Source organism: Lepidothrix coronata, unplaced genomic scaffold (genome assembly GCF_001604755.1).
Source record: "Lepidothrix coronata isolate B3197 unplaced genomic scaffold, Lepidothrix_coronata-1.0 Scaffold38, whole genome shotgun sequence".
NCBI lineage: Eukaryota > Metazoa > Chordata > Aves > Passeriformes > Pipridae > Lepidothrix > Lepidothrix coronata.
This window is the reverse complement of record NW_016690218.1, coordinates 2,158,875-2,178,036: the sequence shown is the minus strand read 5'-3', so window position 1 is coordinate 2,178,036 and position 19,162 is coordinate 2,158,875. Positions and strand designations below refer to the sequence as shown.

The 19,162-nt window shown below is 37.5% G+C and overlaps 1 protein-coding gene across 6 annotated transcripts in view; it reads right to left on the bottom strand.

Moving 5' to 3' along the window:
* Nucleotides 1–19,162, bottom strand: part of ENAH (enabled homolog (Drosophila)) — a 90,227-nt gene that overhangs the window by 19,468 nt on the left and 51,597 nt on the right. For 3 of the 6 annotated variants that reach the window (XM_017812886.1, XM_017812889.1, XM_017812888.1), the window contains exons 4-5: nucleotides 15,236–15,320; nucleotides 393–712 (exon numbers count right to left, since the gene is read on the bottom strand). In XM_017812886.1, the coding sequence (XP_017668375.1) occupies nucleotides 393–712; nucleotides 15,236–15,320 (405 nt within the window). Of the gene's footprint in view, nucleotides 1–392; nucleotides 713–11,543; nucleotides 11,646–15,235; nucleotides 15,321–15,680; nucleotides 15,693–19,162 lie in introns of those variants that run through there. The other 3 variants (XM_017812884.1, XM_017812885.1, XM_017812887.1) reach the window with 2 other exon arrangements.

The following is a 19,162-nucleotide window of genomic DNA, read 5'->3' as shown; positions in this document are numbered from 1 at the left end:
ATGTTTAGGGGTTTTTTCCCAAATTATGCACTGCAAATACATCTTGTTGAATAGAGCAAGCAATGATAAGGTATTTAGAAAGTTTAACTCATCACACTTTAACCAATGTTGAGGGCGTCCAATATGCTTCAAGTTCTTCAAGCAATCAGAGTACGGCAATGGAGTGAGCAAATAGTGCAAAAAAATTTATTTCAGGGTTAACGGAAAATTATGACAGGAAAGTCAAAGCTCTTGGACTTCTTGCCATAAAAAAAAAAAGGAATTCCAGCAAATAAAAGCCTGTTGTCACAAAACTGTACTCACTGCCCTTTGCTGCTCCTCTCACACTCCATCACCAAAACACATAAAGAGTAGTCTGATAGTTGAACACGCTCGGGTTTTGAAATTCTTACCAGCATTTGAAATTCTTCTCTCTCTTTCCCATTCCAACTGTTCCCTTTCCAACTGTTCTTGTCGTTCTCTTTCTTGCCTTTCCCGTTCAAGTCGTTCAAGTCTTTCTCGATCCTGCCTCTCCTTCTCTTGTCTCTCCCTTTCTAGGCGCTCTTGCCGTTCCCTTTCTTGCCGTTCTCTCTCCAGTTGCTCCTGCTCTAGGCGCTCTCTTTCAAGTCTTTCCCTTTCTAGCCTCTCTCTCTCCAGCCTCTCCCGTTCCATTCGTTCACGATCCAGCCTTTCCCGTTCCAGCTCCTTCTGCCTCTGTTGCTCTTGCAACTGTCTACAATTGTGAAAAAAGGAAAAAGACTAAGCTGCAAAGTGAAAACCAAAAATATGAAGCAACTGTTAAGAGGACAAGAAGAGAAACTAACCAACAATCTTTGCACCAGCAAAAACAAAAGCACAGCATTTGTACCTACATAAAATTCTTAATTCTATGTGTCATTTTTCTGAGCTGGATAAGAGTTTTATTATGTTTACAGTAAAAAAAAAAAATCACATATCCAATTTCCTCTTAACTAATTGAACATTCTGAGAAACAGCTTTCAAGAAGTAAGAATAGAAAGCTGCTGCTGCTAATTTACTGATACAATCTTCCCAGTTTGGGATATGGAGTTACATTTGTTCTTTGCATGGTATTTTATACCCCAAGCAGTGAATAAAAGTACAGTGAAACAGTAATAACACAAATACTCATTTAAAAAAAACCCACCCCCACATAAACTACGTTTTTTGGATTAACTAGTCAGCTAGTATTTATCCAAATTTTACAGAAGCATCAAAACATGGACATGTCTGTCTCCACTTGCATAGTACTATGCACACATACAATTTAACTGGCAACGACACGAGAACACCCTGAAGGCAGGGGAAAACTGGACACGGTCAAAGAAAATCCACGGTGCAGCAGCCAAGGAAACACTGCAGGGAGCTGGCAGGTTTTCCAGCTCATGGGAGTCTTTGCAAAGGAAAGCAGAGAGGGGGAAGGTAAGTATAAGCCAGGCAGAAGAAATATAAAGAACTTCCTAAGGGTAAGGAGGAATCTTGCAAGTCTCTGCCAAAGCCCCTGGGTTGGCTGAAAGGACTTTCCTGCAAAAATATAGTGGGAAAAGCTATATACCACCTTTTTGATTCTTTCTCCTCAACTTGTTTTGCACTTTCTTTAGGTTGTTTGTTTGTTTGTTTTTAAGATAAATAAATCTTCCTAGTTGGCTAAATTACACCTTTTTTATTTTTAAAGATTTTTCATCTCTTGGGGATAACTCGCTGCTAAACCAAAAAACAGGCACATCTTCCTCCCAGCTGTGGCCAGTATGTTCCTGTCAGGACATAACACTGAAAATGTTATAAGTTGTTGTTCTCTTTGAATTCTTGTTTCCAAAAAAAAAAAAAAATCTTGTAATAAATTGCACAGTCATTTTTTCTTCCATGCTTCAGATGCAAACTGAAGAGAGCTTCTCAATAAATACAAAGCACAGCCAGCTTTTAACTATGAAAACAAAAAGGAGACCTGAATTTTGACACCTCAAGCTGCTAGATACATGTTTTCCATACTACACCACTGGGCACTTTTCATGGACAGGTCACTGGCAATGCCATACTCAATGTGTAGAGTCAAACTGAATTCTGAAAATGAAGGGAACTTCACCTGTTTCTCTCCTTTTCATGCCTAGAAAATATTGGCATAATTGGAAACTCTAGCCCATGAACTATTATGAAGTCCATCCATTTTTCAGACCAGTGTTTTTCCTTCATAAACAAAAATAAATTACAAATATTGAAACTGCTATGAGCAATAAAACTTGAGTTATGTACAGCAAAAGGACTTTTTCCCTACTGAACTTGTTACCCACCATCCTCAGGAGCAGCAAAATAGTTATGCTCCTTTAATCAGTCCTTCCCTCAGCTCCTGCTCTCCCATATAACAAAGCTGTAATAGCAGTCACCATGAAACCAGAACTGCAATTCAGCTTGTTAAATGTTTGATTTTTAGCCTCTGAAGTCCACTAAAAAGTCTGGTGATTGACCCATACATATTTGGAACCAGTAGAGGATTTCTATAAAATATTAAGAGAATGTAATATAAACCACAGAAATGTAAGCTCCAAAAGAGATATTAAAGTATTTTTTACATTACATTTTTGCTTGCTCTGTACTGTGCAAAACTAGTTTTCCTATATACTCTTTTCCCCCTCAGATAAAATCTTTTATTTAAGGAAAGCACGGTTTTCATCATAGCTAACTTGAGCTTGCTCATCTTAAGCTCTTTTTTTTCCCTAAAGGAGAGGTGAATGTGCATACATTTGTTGCTAAAAGGCTATTCAGAGCAGAAGTCAACAATGACAGACTCCAAAGCAGGTTTATTGTCTTCATTCTTTTTCATTTATTTGACAGAAATGAGCATATTCTACCTATAAATCCTAAAACTAAAATGCAGATACGGCATTTGGGGTTATAATCATTTCATGTTACATTTAGTTTATAATACTAGAAGGTATCAATTCAATGGGTTTTAACAACACATCAAGTAACTGCCAAAAAATTTGTTTTGCTTAAGTTCTTCATTTCTTTATAGAAATAGAACCTCAATATAGGTCACTCCTCACACAAGAGCAGCATCACCAAGGCAGTTCTGCAATAAAGCCATATGAAGAGCTCTGCTATTCATATTTTCATAAGCAATCTGGAAAAGAAACAGCAAGGTGCTCTTCTTTAAGCTGCTTAAAATATTAAGTTATTTAGGATAGCAAGGATGATGGTTGATTACGAAGAACTACCGATGGATCTTCCAACTTCAACTAACCTGGGAAATAAAACTCAACTGAGATATAACTGAAGTGAAGCAGGGGAGAGAGAGGGGAAATCTGCTAAATTCATATACAAAATGCTGGACTTTGAGTTGACTATTGATTCAGGAGTGAGATATTAGGGTTACAACACACAGGTCTGTGACAACATCCATTCATTGATGTGTTCTGTTCAAAACCATAAACCAGATGCTAGACATCAGGAAAGGATTACAGAGCAGTACAGAAAACAGCACCATCCTGCTTCACAAACCCTGAATCTCTGTTCCCACATCAAAAGGGGGAGAACAGCAGAACTGAAAAGATTCAAAGAGCAGCAACACTGTGATCAAATGTACCAAACACTTTCCACTTAAAAATAATTAAATAATTTGGAATTCTGCATTCCGGAAAAGACAACTGGAGCTCTACAAAATCCTGAGTGATGAGGACATCCTGTTACAACAGGCTGAGAGGAAAGATTTGATGCAACTAATAACAGCAAAGCTCAAAAGAAAAGAGTTCCTCTGAACATCAGGCAGACAAGCTGTGGAACTCCTTGCCAGAGCGATTCAACTAAAGAATAGGAAAAAGCCCATAGAATAAAACGAACAACCTTGGGAGGCCTTTTGGAAAAAACATGGCATCATGCACAAGAAGCTGTTGAACCAAGGGATGCCCAGAAGATGGGAGAGCAGCAGAGGGAAGTATTCCAGGTGTTTGCCCTGGCCCAGAAGGGTTTTACTTAATGCTTTTCTAACTAGTGACAGGGTAAGTGCACGTGTGTATATTATGTACTATATACACAGAGGAATTGGTGATGAGAGCGTATATAAAGGAATACTCTGTCTTTATATAGCATGTAACTGTGTGCAGTTAGCTAAATTTTAGCTATTTTAGCTAAATTTAACAATTTTAGCTAAAGTTCAAGATGTAGCTATGCCTAAAACAAACTGTGTTTGGGATTGACTGATTCTCCTAATACATCTTAATGCATTCCCGAAGCTTTCCTGGGGCTCTTCTCTTCACAGAGCTATAAAGACACACAACACCCTTGTGTCATAACAAAATGCACCTAAGTGTTTAAACTTAATCTGAGGCAAAATACATTTCAATCAGCAATCAACATGATCAAATTGTATTGGCTATCTAATGAGATACAGATGAAAGGCAATGAGATAAGCACTTTCATCCATGCAGGACTCGAATAAAATAATACTGATTATTTAATAAATATTGAGTGACTCAGAATTTAACATTTCATTTTTTAGTAAAAGAATCATCATTTTCCATTTTTACAGGAAATAAAAGGTATAAAACCAGTTTTTGAAATGTACAAATAAAAATTATGAACAAGATGAGCATTTTGTTTACAACACAAACGCTCTACCAAGAGAGGGCAGCAAAATACCTTGCAAACATATAAAATTCCCATGCAGCAAGATATGAGATTAAATACCGCATCACTGAGCATTTTTTCTCATTATACATTGCTGAACCATCCCTTTGTCAACAAGAAAAATAAAAAAACTCGACCACACAAAACTAAAACAACAAACAAGCAAACAAACAAAGCCCCCTGCACCCTTCCCCACCTCACAACCCACTACATTTTTACTGTAATTTTAACAGTTTCAACAAACCTTTTGAACAGCAAACTAAAAGGTTCACAGGTCAGAACGTCAGTGTGCCAGTAATGCAATTAAGCTGCTTTAACACAACTTAATGAGCAGGGAAGAATTTTGTAAACTACAAACTAAGCTTAACAACTGTTACAGTTGTTGCTTAAAAAGATTAAAAACTCGTTTGATTATTTAAAACAAAAAACCTACTTGCATTAAATCCCCCTTGGTTTTGTTTAGCTAGCATTAGATAGCATAATTTTATTTTAAAATTTTGTCAGAGATCAAAATTATATTAGGCAAAAGCATTATTAGATTGCGAAGAGTCATCACACATCAATTAAAGTATGTCTGAATGTCAAGACTGGTAGTTCAAGAACACTGTGAAAGCAACATATGAAAATCCTTCAGCCTTAGAATGCACAGTATCTGGCCACCAGGACAACTTTTGAAAAAGATGAAGAGGTACTAAAAGTGCTCTAGAAAGTTGTCTGATAATGAAATGCTCATTATGCAAAGGAAATGTGATTCTAACCATTTTGGAAGTGTGGATTACTAAATCTAAGAGTTAATTTACAAAACTGTAGAGCATGTCAGTCACACACAAGGTACTGTTACACACGTTCAGATTCAGAGAGTCAACTTCAGAAATTCAGAGTAGCTGCTAGCTTTATCACAGATCCTACTCATGGAACTTTATGGTTCCTAATTAGTTTTGTGTCAAAAGCATCTTGGGAAACTTCACTTTGGGGTGTTTTGGTGGAGGTTTTGGATTTTGGGTTGGGTTTTTGTTTGTTTGTGGGTTTTTTGTTTTGGTTTGGGGGTGGTTTTTTGTGCTATTTTTATATTAGATTACTTTAATACTGCATCAGCTTTTAAAATTATTTCCCCTCTTGCCCTTATACTTTTGTCCAGTTATGGAGATACTGGGAGGTACTGGCAGAGGATGAAGAAATAATCATATTTACTATACTAACTTGAGACTTAATATCAGCATAAATCCTGCAGTTCTTTGGGCAGACAAGCATCAGGAGCACAACTACATTATTGAAATAACACATGAAGAAAAATGCAACGAGCAGAATGAAGCACACACTGTTGCATCTCTGCTGAAGAAACGGGCACTCTGTGATGGTGAAAGGGTTTAGAATTTCTCCTACGTGACAACTGCAAAACACAATTGCAGTTAATTTCCTTACTCGAGTACACAGAAAGCCTTCCTGCTTGCTCTGAGTCAGATCATAAAAGGGTATAACAATTAAGAAGTGCTGCTGTCTCAGCTCTTGATCTACGAAATGAGCCAAATACACACGCACATCAAGATCACTCTCTATTATGCCTTTAGCACATAGCACCAGTACATTCAAAACCCAGTGTGTTGTGATGGGCAACCAGGAAGCTCTCTCAAATTAATACTATCCATTATCTTTTGATCTATACTGGTGAGGGAGAAGGGAAGAGGCAGTTGTTTTAACTTCTGCTCCTGAAAATGAAATGACTGACAGAGATTAAGAAACTGGTAAAACAATATTTTGTGTCAGAACAGACTTAATAGCCAGAGAGAAACTGTCCTTTTCTGCAATACTTTTCACATCTAAGCCTCCATATCTTGATCGTCTGCAGAAGAGTTTCTGCAAGTGTCTCAGTTTGTGGAAAGACTGTCCTTCCACCAGAGCAAGTCCACCCCAAAATTAAGCAACTCCCATTTTGTCAAAAAACAGAGCTGCTGTCACAAAGGCACCAAGAGAAAAAAAAAAAAATCTATGAGTAACAAATCCAGAGCTGAAACAGCTTGCAAAAGCAAATAGCTGCCTGCTCTGGCAGGTCACCTTGTTTCCTCAAGTGAAAGTTTTGCCTTACATTCACATAAATCTGCTGGATTCTAACACTAGCTTGCTTTGCTCTTGGAAGTGAGATCAAACCATTAAATTTTTTCCTAAAAAGATGATAGAAAACTGCATTGAGAAGCCCATATATCAACCTCAATAACAGAGTTCAGTCACAAACCTGGAAGGCTTCTTGCCACAAAGCCAGATACATTAAAAACAGAGGTATTTTCATGCACAGTACAGACAAAGGCATCTTTGTATCACATCCAAATTCAGCAGGCACTGAGCTGATAGACATTCCAAAATGAACAGAAACTGGTTTGAAGTATTTAATTTTAAAACTCACTGTAGAAAACAAAGACCCAAGGCAAAGCCTGCAGAAAACAAAATATCTTGAGGAACAGACCTGATTGAAGTAATTGCTGCATTGAGTGAAGAGGTCAGCTGCAGGCAGATAATACATAGTGTTTGACAGCTGTTAGTCATCATTTATGTACACACCAATTTCATATTCCACTCTTTCTTGGCTGAAAAACTTGATGTCAAAGCAGGGCATCAAATCCCTCAGAAAGATCAATAAGAATACTATCCCTGTTTTGTCTGCCTAAAGATACAACAACAATAAGAAGGATGGGGGAGGAAAAAAGCACTAATAAGATTGTGGTATTAAAAGAGGACACCAAAAATCATCATTTGAGTCATTTAAAAAAACAACGTGGAATAAAAAAATCATAAAATTGAGGGGAGATTTTCAGGCTAAAAAACCCACCCACATGGTGGTTTTGTTTTTGTTTTTTTTCAAAAAGTAGTTTCTTGCTTGTGTTTTTACTTATTCTCAAACAAGTATGGTATGGCAGAAGAGAGACAAAAGGATAACACTCAAAAGGCAACACTACTGCTAGCTTAAAACATTGCATTCTGTATAAGAAACCAAATGTGATTATATGAAAGCATTCAGCAGTGTATACATCTTTCATTCTGTGCTTCACTATGTTTATTTTCAAGTTTTATAACCCAACACAAACAAGGAATCTAGGAATAACTACTATGTTAAAGTGTACAACCACAGCTATAATTAAACCTAGATTAATCAATCCAAACCAATTGAGTTGTTCAAACTGGAGTCTCAGAATATCCAGGCTTTCAAGGCTGCTCCAAGCTCTTACACCAGCTCCTCTAACCTCGCCTCAGTCTACGGAGCAATAAACAAGACAGTAAGTTTTGAGTTTTATTCTAAAATGCTGGAAGCCCCAGCATGTGGGCACAGATAGCATTATCTCATCCAACAGTCACTACTTGCTAGAATACATCTCACATGATGGCTCTCCTCCTCCCACCACTGAGTCACTGCCACAAACAGAGCAGCTGGCTGCAAACAGGCTACACAATGCGTGGCTGAGCTCGAGGCACCAGCACCAGATGCAGGGTGACCTCAGCTCCATCTGAAGCACTTTGTTCTCTGCAGAAGAGCAGCTACCTTGTTATTGCACAGCACCCTATGCACTCTCTGGACATCAATTTAAGTAGATAGAGCCAAGCTACTTTAACACTGTTAAAAGCATTTATAGGGGGGGGAAAAAAAACACAAAGAAAAGGCATTTTAACACGTTATTTTGAACCTAGCTGCTAGTTTGATTTTTAATGGTTTAATCCCCTGATCATCTTCTGCACAAGTTCAGGAAAGGAAAAGTGTGTCTGTTATGGCCCTTCAAATTTGTAGGAACTTATCTGAATAATGAAAACAGAGTCCTAACATTAAATTTGCTCTTCCATCGTTAATATTAAATATTTATTCATCACTCCAAAGTTCAGCATTTACCACAGAGCTCACTCTCCTGTATGGTCACGCAAACCTTCTGAATATGTATCTTAAGGCCTACACGTTATGTACCATGGAATGAACACACACCACCCCCTGAACTTCGTAATTTATTTACAGAGAGAAAATACAGCCTAAATCTTGGAAATATGCAATATGTGTGGACATCAAACACAGGCAGAGTCCACAGAGACTGAGAATCTTCATGAATAAAAAGTACACTGATGCACCAATAACATAACCTCAGCAGAAGTGATCAATATTTCACCTCTTTGCATCTTCCTAAGCAATCTCAGTTGCACAAACTTCACTTTACAAACTGAACTCTTGCTATATGCTCTAAAACTCTTACCAAGCTAGCTTTATTTTTTTTTCAAGTGCTAGACAGCCCCTACAGCTTCTACCTGAGCATAATGCACATCATGTAAGAGAAACTCAGACAAGATCTAGTCACCTTGATACAATGAGCAGGAAACAGAAACTTAGAAGATCTGCATAGTCTGACTGTTGAAGGCCAGGGTTTGTCAAATGAGTTTATGCATATGCTCTGAAACTGATAATTACTGCCAGTGTGAACAGTGGTGTGGGCCTTCGGTTCTTTAAACAGCAGTGAGAGGTGAGACTGTTTCAAATTATGGGGGTTTTGGGTCTGGGATTTTTTTGATTCTGTTTTGTTTTTAATTTGTATCAAAGAACACTTTACACAATTTAATGCAAAATTATAAAGGCATTTGACTGACTATATGTATCATGATTTTGAAACACTAAGCAAAAACTAGGTCATTATAGCTACTTCCAGTGTTCAGGTAGCTTTCTCCTGATTAATCACCATTGCATGTAACACTTCCACTGTCAGTTCGATTTTCTCCATACACTGGTAGGGTCTACAGATTGGTGGTTTCCCCCTCCAAAACCAGAACACCTACTATGAACTATTTCTCATTCCATTTTGATCATCCAACTCCTGCTCTCTTTCACAACAGCATCAAGGACTTGCTTTGTTCACCAAAACATCAGAACAAATTTGATTATTCCTGGTCCCACTGATGCCTGTTTTTATGCTCCGCACACGTCCACAGCAATCCTTTTCTCTTCCACATTAACTAAGAAATTCCCTCTTGGTATCTGTTAAATGCTTTACTAAAGCCCAGGAACAGCCTTTCTGCTTTTGCAAAAGAAAATGTTATCTGCGTCCAGTTTAGTATCCTATGTCATATCTGGGACCAAAGTCAAACTAACAGGCTTTTATTTCCTTGATCTAAAGGGATTTAAGGTTTAACAAGAAGCTTTTATGCTATAAGCTCAAAATGCATTAGCTGCAAGTACTAAGAACTAGCTTTTATCAGTCAAGCAAAAACTAGTAGCCAGCCACCACTGTAAAGACATAGAGATACAACAACATTTTATTAGATACAGGAATTTTAATACACAAAGGGATCTATTAATACTCTTGGATCAAAGCTCATTAAGTCCAGTTTCCTTCACCTTGATTTTTTCAATATATCATCTAAACTAACAGAACACTTGAACTTTCCTGGCAGAAGCCAGACTGCAGGAAGACACCTGTGTACATACAATTTTAGAAAAACAAATAAGAATCTCAGTAGTAGAAAAATCTACTTGTACTGGCAAATCTCTCTCAGTGGTATACTCCAGTGAGTACATCTGGAACACAATTTCATAAAAGGGAACCACAATAACTAAAAATCTGGAAAAATATAGACCAGTTTCTAACCCAAATTACACATTTCGCATTAAATAGGAAAAAAACCCCATAGAACTGAAAATTTTTCAAAAAGCGTAAGATTTCATAGCAACTTTGTCAACGGAGTCAAAAGACTGCTTAATGGAAGAGTGCTCTTCTCAGCCTGCTAAACAGACTAACGTTACCCAGCATGTATAGTTATGCAGTGCTGTAACCAGACAGCACCCATTACACCTCTCCTCAAAAGCCTTTTAAGTCTCTGAAAACTAGACTTGACAAAACTAAGGAAAACCATACTACGAATGGAAAGAAAATGACACATCTTATAAAAAAAAAAAAAAGAAAGGAAAATAGTCATTATTATACCAAAACTCAACCCTGTTCTCAAGAAACTCTTGAGGGCAAGAAAAGAAAAAATTAACCCTTTATGACGACAAACAAAACCAGCTGATGGGTCTTGCTTTGGTCTCCTTTTGTCTCTTGTCCTAGTACACAATTCCATGTAAACCATGTCTCTGGGGTGCAAACTTCATGCAGATTTTGTAACACGCACAGCACACAATACAATCATATGACTGTATTCTACTGACCACTCTGAAAATCCTGAACCAAAAATCCAACTACTGTATCTATTCATTTCAGATTAGAACTGACTGGTCAGTTATAATCTAATCAATCTGTATGCCTTTTAAAGAAATCCTACTTCCTGAAATAAGCTGTTGGATAAATGGTTACAATTTCAAAAGCAAAGGAAAACTGGAAACACTACATCTGGCCACTAAGTAGGAAAAGGTTACAGGCTGTGGGAAATCAGTAGAAACCAGGCTATCAGGGACAGAAAGTGATGGGCAAGCTTTCATTCTTCAAATTACTATAGCTATATTACTACTGAATTGTGGGATGCAGGTTTTTTCTTTCACCATGTCCATGTTTTCAAAACATGTTTTCAAATTACCTATGTAATAATTACTAAATTACAAGGAGGGGGAGAATTCTTTTACCATAGTTAAAAAATTAAAATTAGCAAAGTCTCAGAAAAAAACATTTTAAATCTGTAAAATAAATATCTTTCCTTTGGGTCTATTGGTAAATAAGAAATTGCTACCCTTGACAGCCTCTGAACTTGCACTATCTAAAACTAAGAAGCCTTTCACAAGATGTTATGAAAACACCACACCATATCAACACTATTTTCTAGCAGTCACACACCAATTTTTCTTTAACATGGTCGACCCAATCCACAAAACAAACTAAAATTGTAACCAAATCTGAAGTATTTAATGATTACAACCTCCCCCCCGATATTCTGCTGTTGCATTTTGCAAGCTTCTAACATTTTTGAGTACTTACGAAAGAATTCGGTCAAGTCTTGGTCCATTACGTCCCTGAAGGACGACAGGAGGCTTGTATACCTTCATTATTCCTTACTATCTCTACAGTTCCTCTGTTTCTGGTGTTCTTGGTCTCTTTATTTATGAAGCGGTGATGATTTTGAAGTTATTTATAAACATTAACTCATTAAATTCCCAAGTGTCATATTAGATACCAACCCAATGACTCATATTCCTGACAATATATTTACCATGTCTGAAGAGAAGGTAAATTTACATGCACGAGTAGCACACACAAGCATGCCATGAACTAATCTTATATTTTAAAATGGTGTTTGACATTAAGTAACTCTGAAGTTATTAACAAATACATATGTCAACTCAACTTGGCTCATTATCAGTCGGTGGAATTCACAAACACTGCCTGACTACCAGGCCGACAAAATGTAAAACAACCCATATAACAAAATATCCCTTCAGTTCTGAGGATTAAAAATAGAAGCTGGAGTGTTTTAAAGCTTGTTATTACTGTAGTTGAGTGAGTGCAAGTTCAGGAAAATTACAGTTAACTTCAAGTACTCCCTGAAAGGGAAAGCATAAGTCATGTGTTAAGGTTTCTTAAAAGAGAGTAACAAAGGTTACAATTCACCAGACAAAATTATTTCATTACACCTCATGTGTAATCTTGGCTTCATAAAACCCTCGGTGTTTTCAATTGTACATCTGGTCCTTGTAGCTTTAGAAATTGTCTCAGTGCACAGTAAGCAATACAAGCATCCAAGTAAGAAGCTCTGCAGCAAAATAAGCAAAGTAATATTACTATTTTAGCACTTCTACTTAAAATGTAAGGCATCTAAATCCTTTCTAAAATAGAAAAGATTCTTTGAAGCAAAATAATACACTTTTGCTGGGAATGATCTAATTCAGTTCCCAATTTCCCCAAGATTCTTGAACACTGGTTACAAAAGCAAAGGAAAAAAAACATCAGATCTGTTGAAGAGCTCTCTTCATTATGCCACTCTTCACTGGTCAGTCCTTTGGCAAAATACTTCTGAAGAAATGTTTCTATTTCTGCCTAGGAAAACCCTGAAGCTAAAAGCCACATAATTTAACTTTGAAATTAGTCCTGCTTTGAGCAGAGGGTTGGACTAGACCTCCACAGGGTCCCTTTTCCAACTTTAATTTTCACGCAAGCAGATGTTTTTCTCCAGCTTAGAATAATTTCAAAAAATATTTTCCTGCACTCAACATGGTAGTCAGTTAAACACTACTAAATCCAGGTACACCTAAGGGCAGGGATATGAGAACAGCACTTAAAGACAACTATTATCAAGCCACATTTTAAAGAAAACCTTCATCCAACAGATACATATTTCACAAGCCATAGACTTAGCAAAGCCTGCCTTTCTCTTGATCCGTCACAAACCCCATGTTCCTTCCTACGCAGTAACATTTATTCCCATTTCTTACATTCCCTGTAGCCTTAGTGCTCCCCACAGGATTCAATTCTGCCCACACTGCCTTTACCCTTTACTGAGATTGGAAATGTCACTCATAAATATGTCACAAGTAGTACATACCTAAACCTTTTTTTCCCAACTATTTACTACTCTCTGCATTATGGGAGTAAGTTCTTACAGTCTGAAAGCTGAAAGACAGTTACTACAGAAGAGAAGTTCGAGCTTAGAGTTAATTGACCTTCATTAAAACCATGTAGATACAGCAGTAACAAGACTGAAGAAGCACTTGTGAAATGTTTTAACAAAATTACATGTTCTCCTAAAGCTTAATGACACAACGCCAATAGTCTTTCCACAGACAATCTGGCTGGCAGCATGAGTAAACACTCCAGAGCTCCATCCTCTTTTAGGGAAAAAACAAATCAAAACCAGGACCAGACTTCAAAGAGGACATTACATTAGATGAAAACAATTAGAGCACGCTGATCAAATGAGAAATGAAGCCGTAAGAATGCCATCTGATAATATGTCCTTTATATACCAAAAATTTCGAGAGACTTGCAGAGCTCTTAATATAGGGCAGCACTTTTTCCTGAAGAGATGCCTATCTACAATGCTACTCTGAAAAATATTTCAGTATTAGAAATTTCAGTTAATACAGCCTTCTAAAGGAACAGACAAGAAATAAAAATACTAAAAGCCACTAATATAGAACAGAAAAAAATCTAAAGAAAAAAAGCTTTTTAAAAGTCTGTCAAAAGAAGTGACATAAAAGACCTTTACTATGACAGCAAACTTGTACATAAGTACATCAAACAGACGAATTTGTAATGAGCTTCTTGCTATTTGTTTTTAAACAAGGTAACTTTCAGATAAAGTGATCCCAGCTCAGAATAAGAACATACAGCAGAAAAAAGACAGACAAGTATGACCAATTTTGATGTCCAAACTTTGTTCAATATGTTTCAGTTACTAGTTTATCAAACCTGTAATATGAATTATTCCCAAATTAGCAATCTGGTTCTGCTCACCGTTTCATAAACAAACTAAGTGCCAAATATCAACACAGAAAAAACTTTAGTGCCAATTAGACCCAAACATGTCTAAGCATTTTTCCAGTTACCACAGAAAGCTATTAGGTGCTTTTACACCATCAGTCTGGACCACCTCCCATTTATTCAAGGATCTTGTTCCCTGCATCTGTACTGCATGTGACCTAAATGTCTCCCAGCATCCCTTCAGGAAGGGAACAGCTAATCTCCTGGGAGTATTTTGATGGTAAAACAATCCAGGATTGCATCACAGGCAGTATGCTTGAGACAGCCCAAGGTCTTGCTGTTTTCCTTTAACCAGTCTAACAGCACTGTCCTACAAGACTTTGCCATTTCATATACCCATATCTCACACACTAAAATCTACAGCATTATTGCCACAAAACAAATGAGGGAATCTGGCAACTACAGAGTTTCCTAGAACTTGGGCACATCATTGATACATAGCAATTTTTAAAAGGAACAGAAAGAATCCGTATGTTAAAAATGCTATGGGTCTGAAAAACATCCCACAGGGCATAGGACAGGGTACAGTGGCTTCACATTGCAGGGAACAGCTTAGCTTGGAGAAGTGCCAGCTGGTCAGGGGAACACAGACTACTCGCTGAAGGCAGCACAGATACAACCAGCACTGCTACAGCTGAAACTTAAACAACTAAAGGCAACATAAATTTATACACTAGAAGTAGAAAAGGAAGGTTTCTTTGCTAAGTAATACAGATGAAGGCAAACAAGATTTCCAATAGAATGTTCTGATCTACTGCATCCACGTTCAGGAAGAAAAGCTGTCATTTGTGATGATTCAATTCTCTGCTTCTAAAGGTTAAAACTTCCTTCTTTGCTTGCTGCTTTCTTCCTTACAAGCGTGTGTCAAAAACTGAAGACACAACAGTCACTGCAAAATTAATTAGTCTGGTTGAAAATGACAGCAGTGAAACCTCCCAAGGCTTCCCCTCTGATCTTCAGCTCTTTCCTGACAGGCCAATAGCAGTTGCATTGTTTGAATGGGTGGAGAGCACGAACAAGGGATCAGCTACAATCAAAGTTTTTACATGGCCGAGCTGCACTAAGGAAAACCACACGCATACAAATGCTGCCCTAATGCAAGAGAGTAATTCTAAGTCCTTGACATTTAATTTCTCATCTTTAGGAGGTATCACTTTCTTGAATTTAACATCTGTTTACTTTTAATACTGTACCTTCTCTGGATTTCCAATTCTTCTTGTGATGGACCATTTTGCACTTGAGAGGGAAGCTGTGAATTCTGTCGAGGCAACGTAGGACCTAAAAGTGAAGACAGACCATAAAAATGGTTTGAATTTTTACCATGCAAAAAAGCACATAATCAAGGAAAAAGGCCAGCCACCACATGACTTAAGGAACTGTTCACTTTTGCCTTTTAAGCCAAACAAGCTCAAAAACATAATTTAGCAAATAAAAGCTGCAACAAATGTTACCTTACGCATTTACAGAATGAATTTATTTCACATGGATGGAAAGGTTTCACAGAAATGCAAAACAGATTTTATATATGATGGAATTTGACAAAAGCTTTGAAAAGCACTCCAAGTCTGAGATTTTCTTAAAACAATGAACAAATACTCTTGGAGGAACAGGAAGGGCTCAAAAAATTAAAACACTCACCTAAATAGAACACTGGAAAAGGGGAAGAGGAAAACAAAAAAGGAAAAAAAAAAAAGAACAGGAGAGAAAAAACATCAGAACCTTATCACCACATTGAGAGAAGGAAGATAAAGTATGTTTCTACAGGTCACACCAAAATTTACTCAGATTTTAGCTCATCAACTTGGATCAAAGACTTTCTTTTTTAGATAGGTAAGTACTGGGTCCAAAGGAACAGAGGCACATCACCAATGTACAAACTGTGAATTCTGCTAAGCACACGAGACGCAAAAGAGAAGGACATGCAAATTCATCTTCAGTTTTTACTGATGGGCAATTCTGAATCATACAACTTTCAAATAACTGTATATGTACATTTAGAAATGAAATATGTATATTTAGAAATGAAATGACTTTTTCATCTTTCTCAAGTCTATTTACAGCACAGAATTATTTACAAAGAATTAACAGATGTGAAGAATTACAAAGTGTGGAATGGAATACAGGGAATCAAGAATGCATTATTTCTGTAAAAACGGGCACTAAACCAGTAAATTATTTAGGCTGTAGCTATACTTAAGATTATGGAATTTATAAGCAAGCAAAATTAAAAAAGATTAAAATGTGTCAAATTCTGAAAACATCCCAAAGCAAAACAGTAATTTCTTGCTGAGAATCCACCAAACTAGTTACAGTGATGGAGTTGTAATGAGATCTCCCCTATATCAAATACCAAAATGTAGAATTTGTTTCCCATCTGAACTTGTGAAAGTCATCCAAACCCATGAAAAGACCATGTGTGATACACTGACACATCTAGGACAGTCAAACAAGTGCCCTGTTTAAAGGCTATACAAAAAGGTTCATTTACTCAGAACAGCATAGTATCGTGTCCACTGTGATCATAAAGACAATTAATCCTGAAAATTATAAAAGTGTACATTATCTGTGTATCCTACAGTCAAAAAGTAATGTAGGAACTTACTTCTGGAAGATAAAAGCAGAAATTGCACTATAGAGGTGGTATCTTCCTGATTTGTTCTTTTCAGCATGTACCTAATGACGTGATGCTGCCTTTGATGTATTATTTTTGCTTCGAGTATCTCCAAGAGATAACCACAGATATAAATCTATACTATTTTTAATGCAAAATATTAAACTGCAGTGATAATCAATAATTAAATTATCACTAAGTAGAAACATCTGTTATACTGCTCATCTGGAAAACTTTTCAGCTTTAAAACTTCCATAAGACACACGTCCTGCTCTCATCTCCCCTGTGGGACAGGTGGAAGGCTTTAAGGCCCATAAAACCATGACTGCAGCTCCCAGGCAGCCGGGCTATTTGCTGCCTGCACCATGCTGCAGCCTTTCATGGACTTTTACAAGTAGACACAATCCATATACACCACTACTGCTTGCCACGTCTAAGAGAATGCTTGGAGTAAGTCAAGGTTCACAGTCTGAGGTGTAAACTGCAAGTAACACTAAGTATCAGACATATGATGAAACTCCCTTCGTATTTCTGAGTATGAAACACATTGACCTAAAAATTAACAACAAAGAACAGAAATAAAAAGAAATAGTCATACTATGGACATTTACCAACCATTTACTGCACTGAAAGTACAGCAGAAATGAGAAGTTCAAGCTTTCACCCATTTAATCCTTAAGAGTATTTAACAGGGGGGTTTTGAACAAGGTATTATCATGATGCAGTAGCTCAACATGGACCACCACTCTACAACCTTTCTACTAGTGTGCTCCCACTCTCTTTTTAGCCAACCCCTCCAGAAACCAACCATCGAGCTTCACTTGCACTGGCTATTCCAACCAACCTAGCCGTGAGAAAACCTGTTCTTGTAGCCTCAAACTTTGTTCCAGAGCTCTGTCTGCCAGAAAACCATATTGTCAATTCTGCAGAAGGCAATCATCAGCAAGCCAAGTTAGAGTTGACTTGGCCAACCTACTCCAGTGATGTCCTTCCTTCATAGCTGTATATGCAAGAGAGCAGAACACAATCACCTGCTGACAATTAACTTGGTGGTTACTTGGTTTGTAAGTATTTCGTACAATTTTTTGCTGTAAGGAAATGCAATTTGAGTATACCAAAGGCTTTCGAGAAAGAAAAGTTTAGCTACCAAGTCATTTGGCCAGTTTTCTCATCAAAATTCTCTGCGCAAGCACTGATTTTTAACAACTACCATGTAAATGGACAGTGGCAAGTTAAAGGCACATACCAGGTTGCAAAGTACATTTTATCTGAGAAAATTTATTACAGCAAGCAAAGACCATCACTTCTTTGTCTGAGTAGTGGGGTAGGTGGTATATTAAATAAGCAGTAGCTAGCTTAAATAAGTTTTCTCAGAGGCTTTTGAACACTTCAAGATACTTCAGAAAAATCAAGCCCCAAGAGAAAATCTCACAGATACTGCCTGGAAAAAAAGTCTGATCTTTCTACAGGATCACTTAATCTTCAGAAACCAGTACAAGCCAAGTAAGAGATGAGGCTGAATAGTCTATTCATTCTGAGTTTTAAGGAAAACCTAACATCTTTCTTTTTCTAAAGAAAGCACAGATGGTGCACTCCGCAGCACACTCTGACAGACAGAGGATATAATTTCATACTAATTTGTTCAGCAGCCATTCCAGTTTCAGCGCTTTCTGTTTTTCAGCTTATTCTCACCTTTGCATCACATCACCCTTCCTCTATGACAGTTCAGGCAACCACATGGTGAGAGATGGACGGGAAGTCTAAAAATCTTTAAAAACTCGGGGAAAAAAAGCCTGCATGAAGCATTTTTACCAGCTAGATCACAGCCAGTTTTGGTTCTTCATGTAGTCACACAGACAATTATGCTGGCGCTGGCGTAGCTCAGAGAACAACAGGCTGCTGGGGGCTGCTTTAACCAAATTAGGCATCCCCAACACCACCCTTTTAAACCACAACCAGAGCTGTAGTTTATCAAACTCCTTAACTTCATTTTCAGTCCTAACTGACATCTTACCTCTACCTCCATTCGAAAGCCGAACCAATTTCCGTTGCACGACCCCACAGAGGCATAATTAGCAAACTGGAGATGGAAACAGGTGGTTTCTCCTCCCTCCATGCCTTTGGGTTCCTCCATTCCTCCAGTCTTTCAATTACATTGTGTCTGTTTTGGAGTTTCACACCACACTCTATCCCCCTTCTTTTAATGTCACCTACATTATATTATCAGTGTTGACATAGCACCTGGCTGACATTGAGGACATAAGGTTTCTATAGCCCTAAAAAACCCCATTTATCTGCTGTTCAAGATTGGCACAATACATGTATTACAAGTTATACAACGAGCTACAATGTGTATTTTCATTTGGCTGGACAGGCTTAGGTAACATAAGGATGGGGGAAATGGTTTTTGTGGGGACTGCTGACAGTCAGATCACGTGAAATCTCTCTCAGAACCCCACATGTCCTAGAGTTCAAGAAAGCAAACACACACAAAAAACCTCATTCCTCC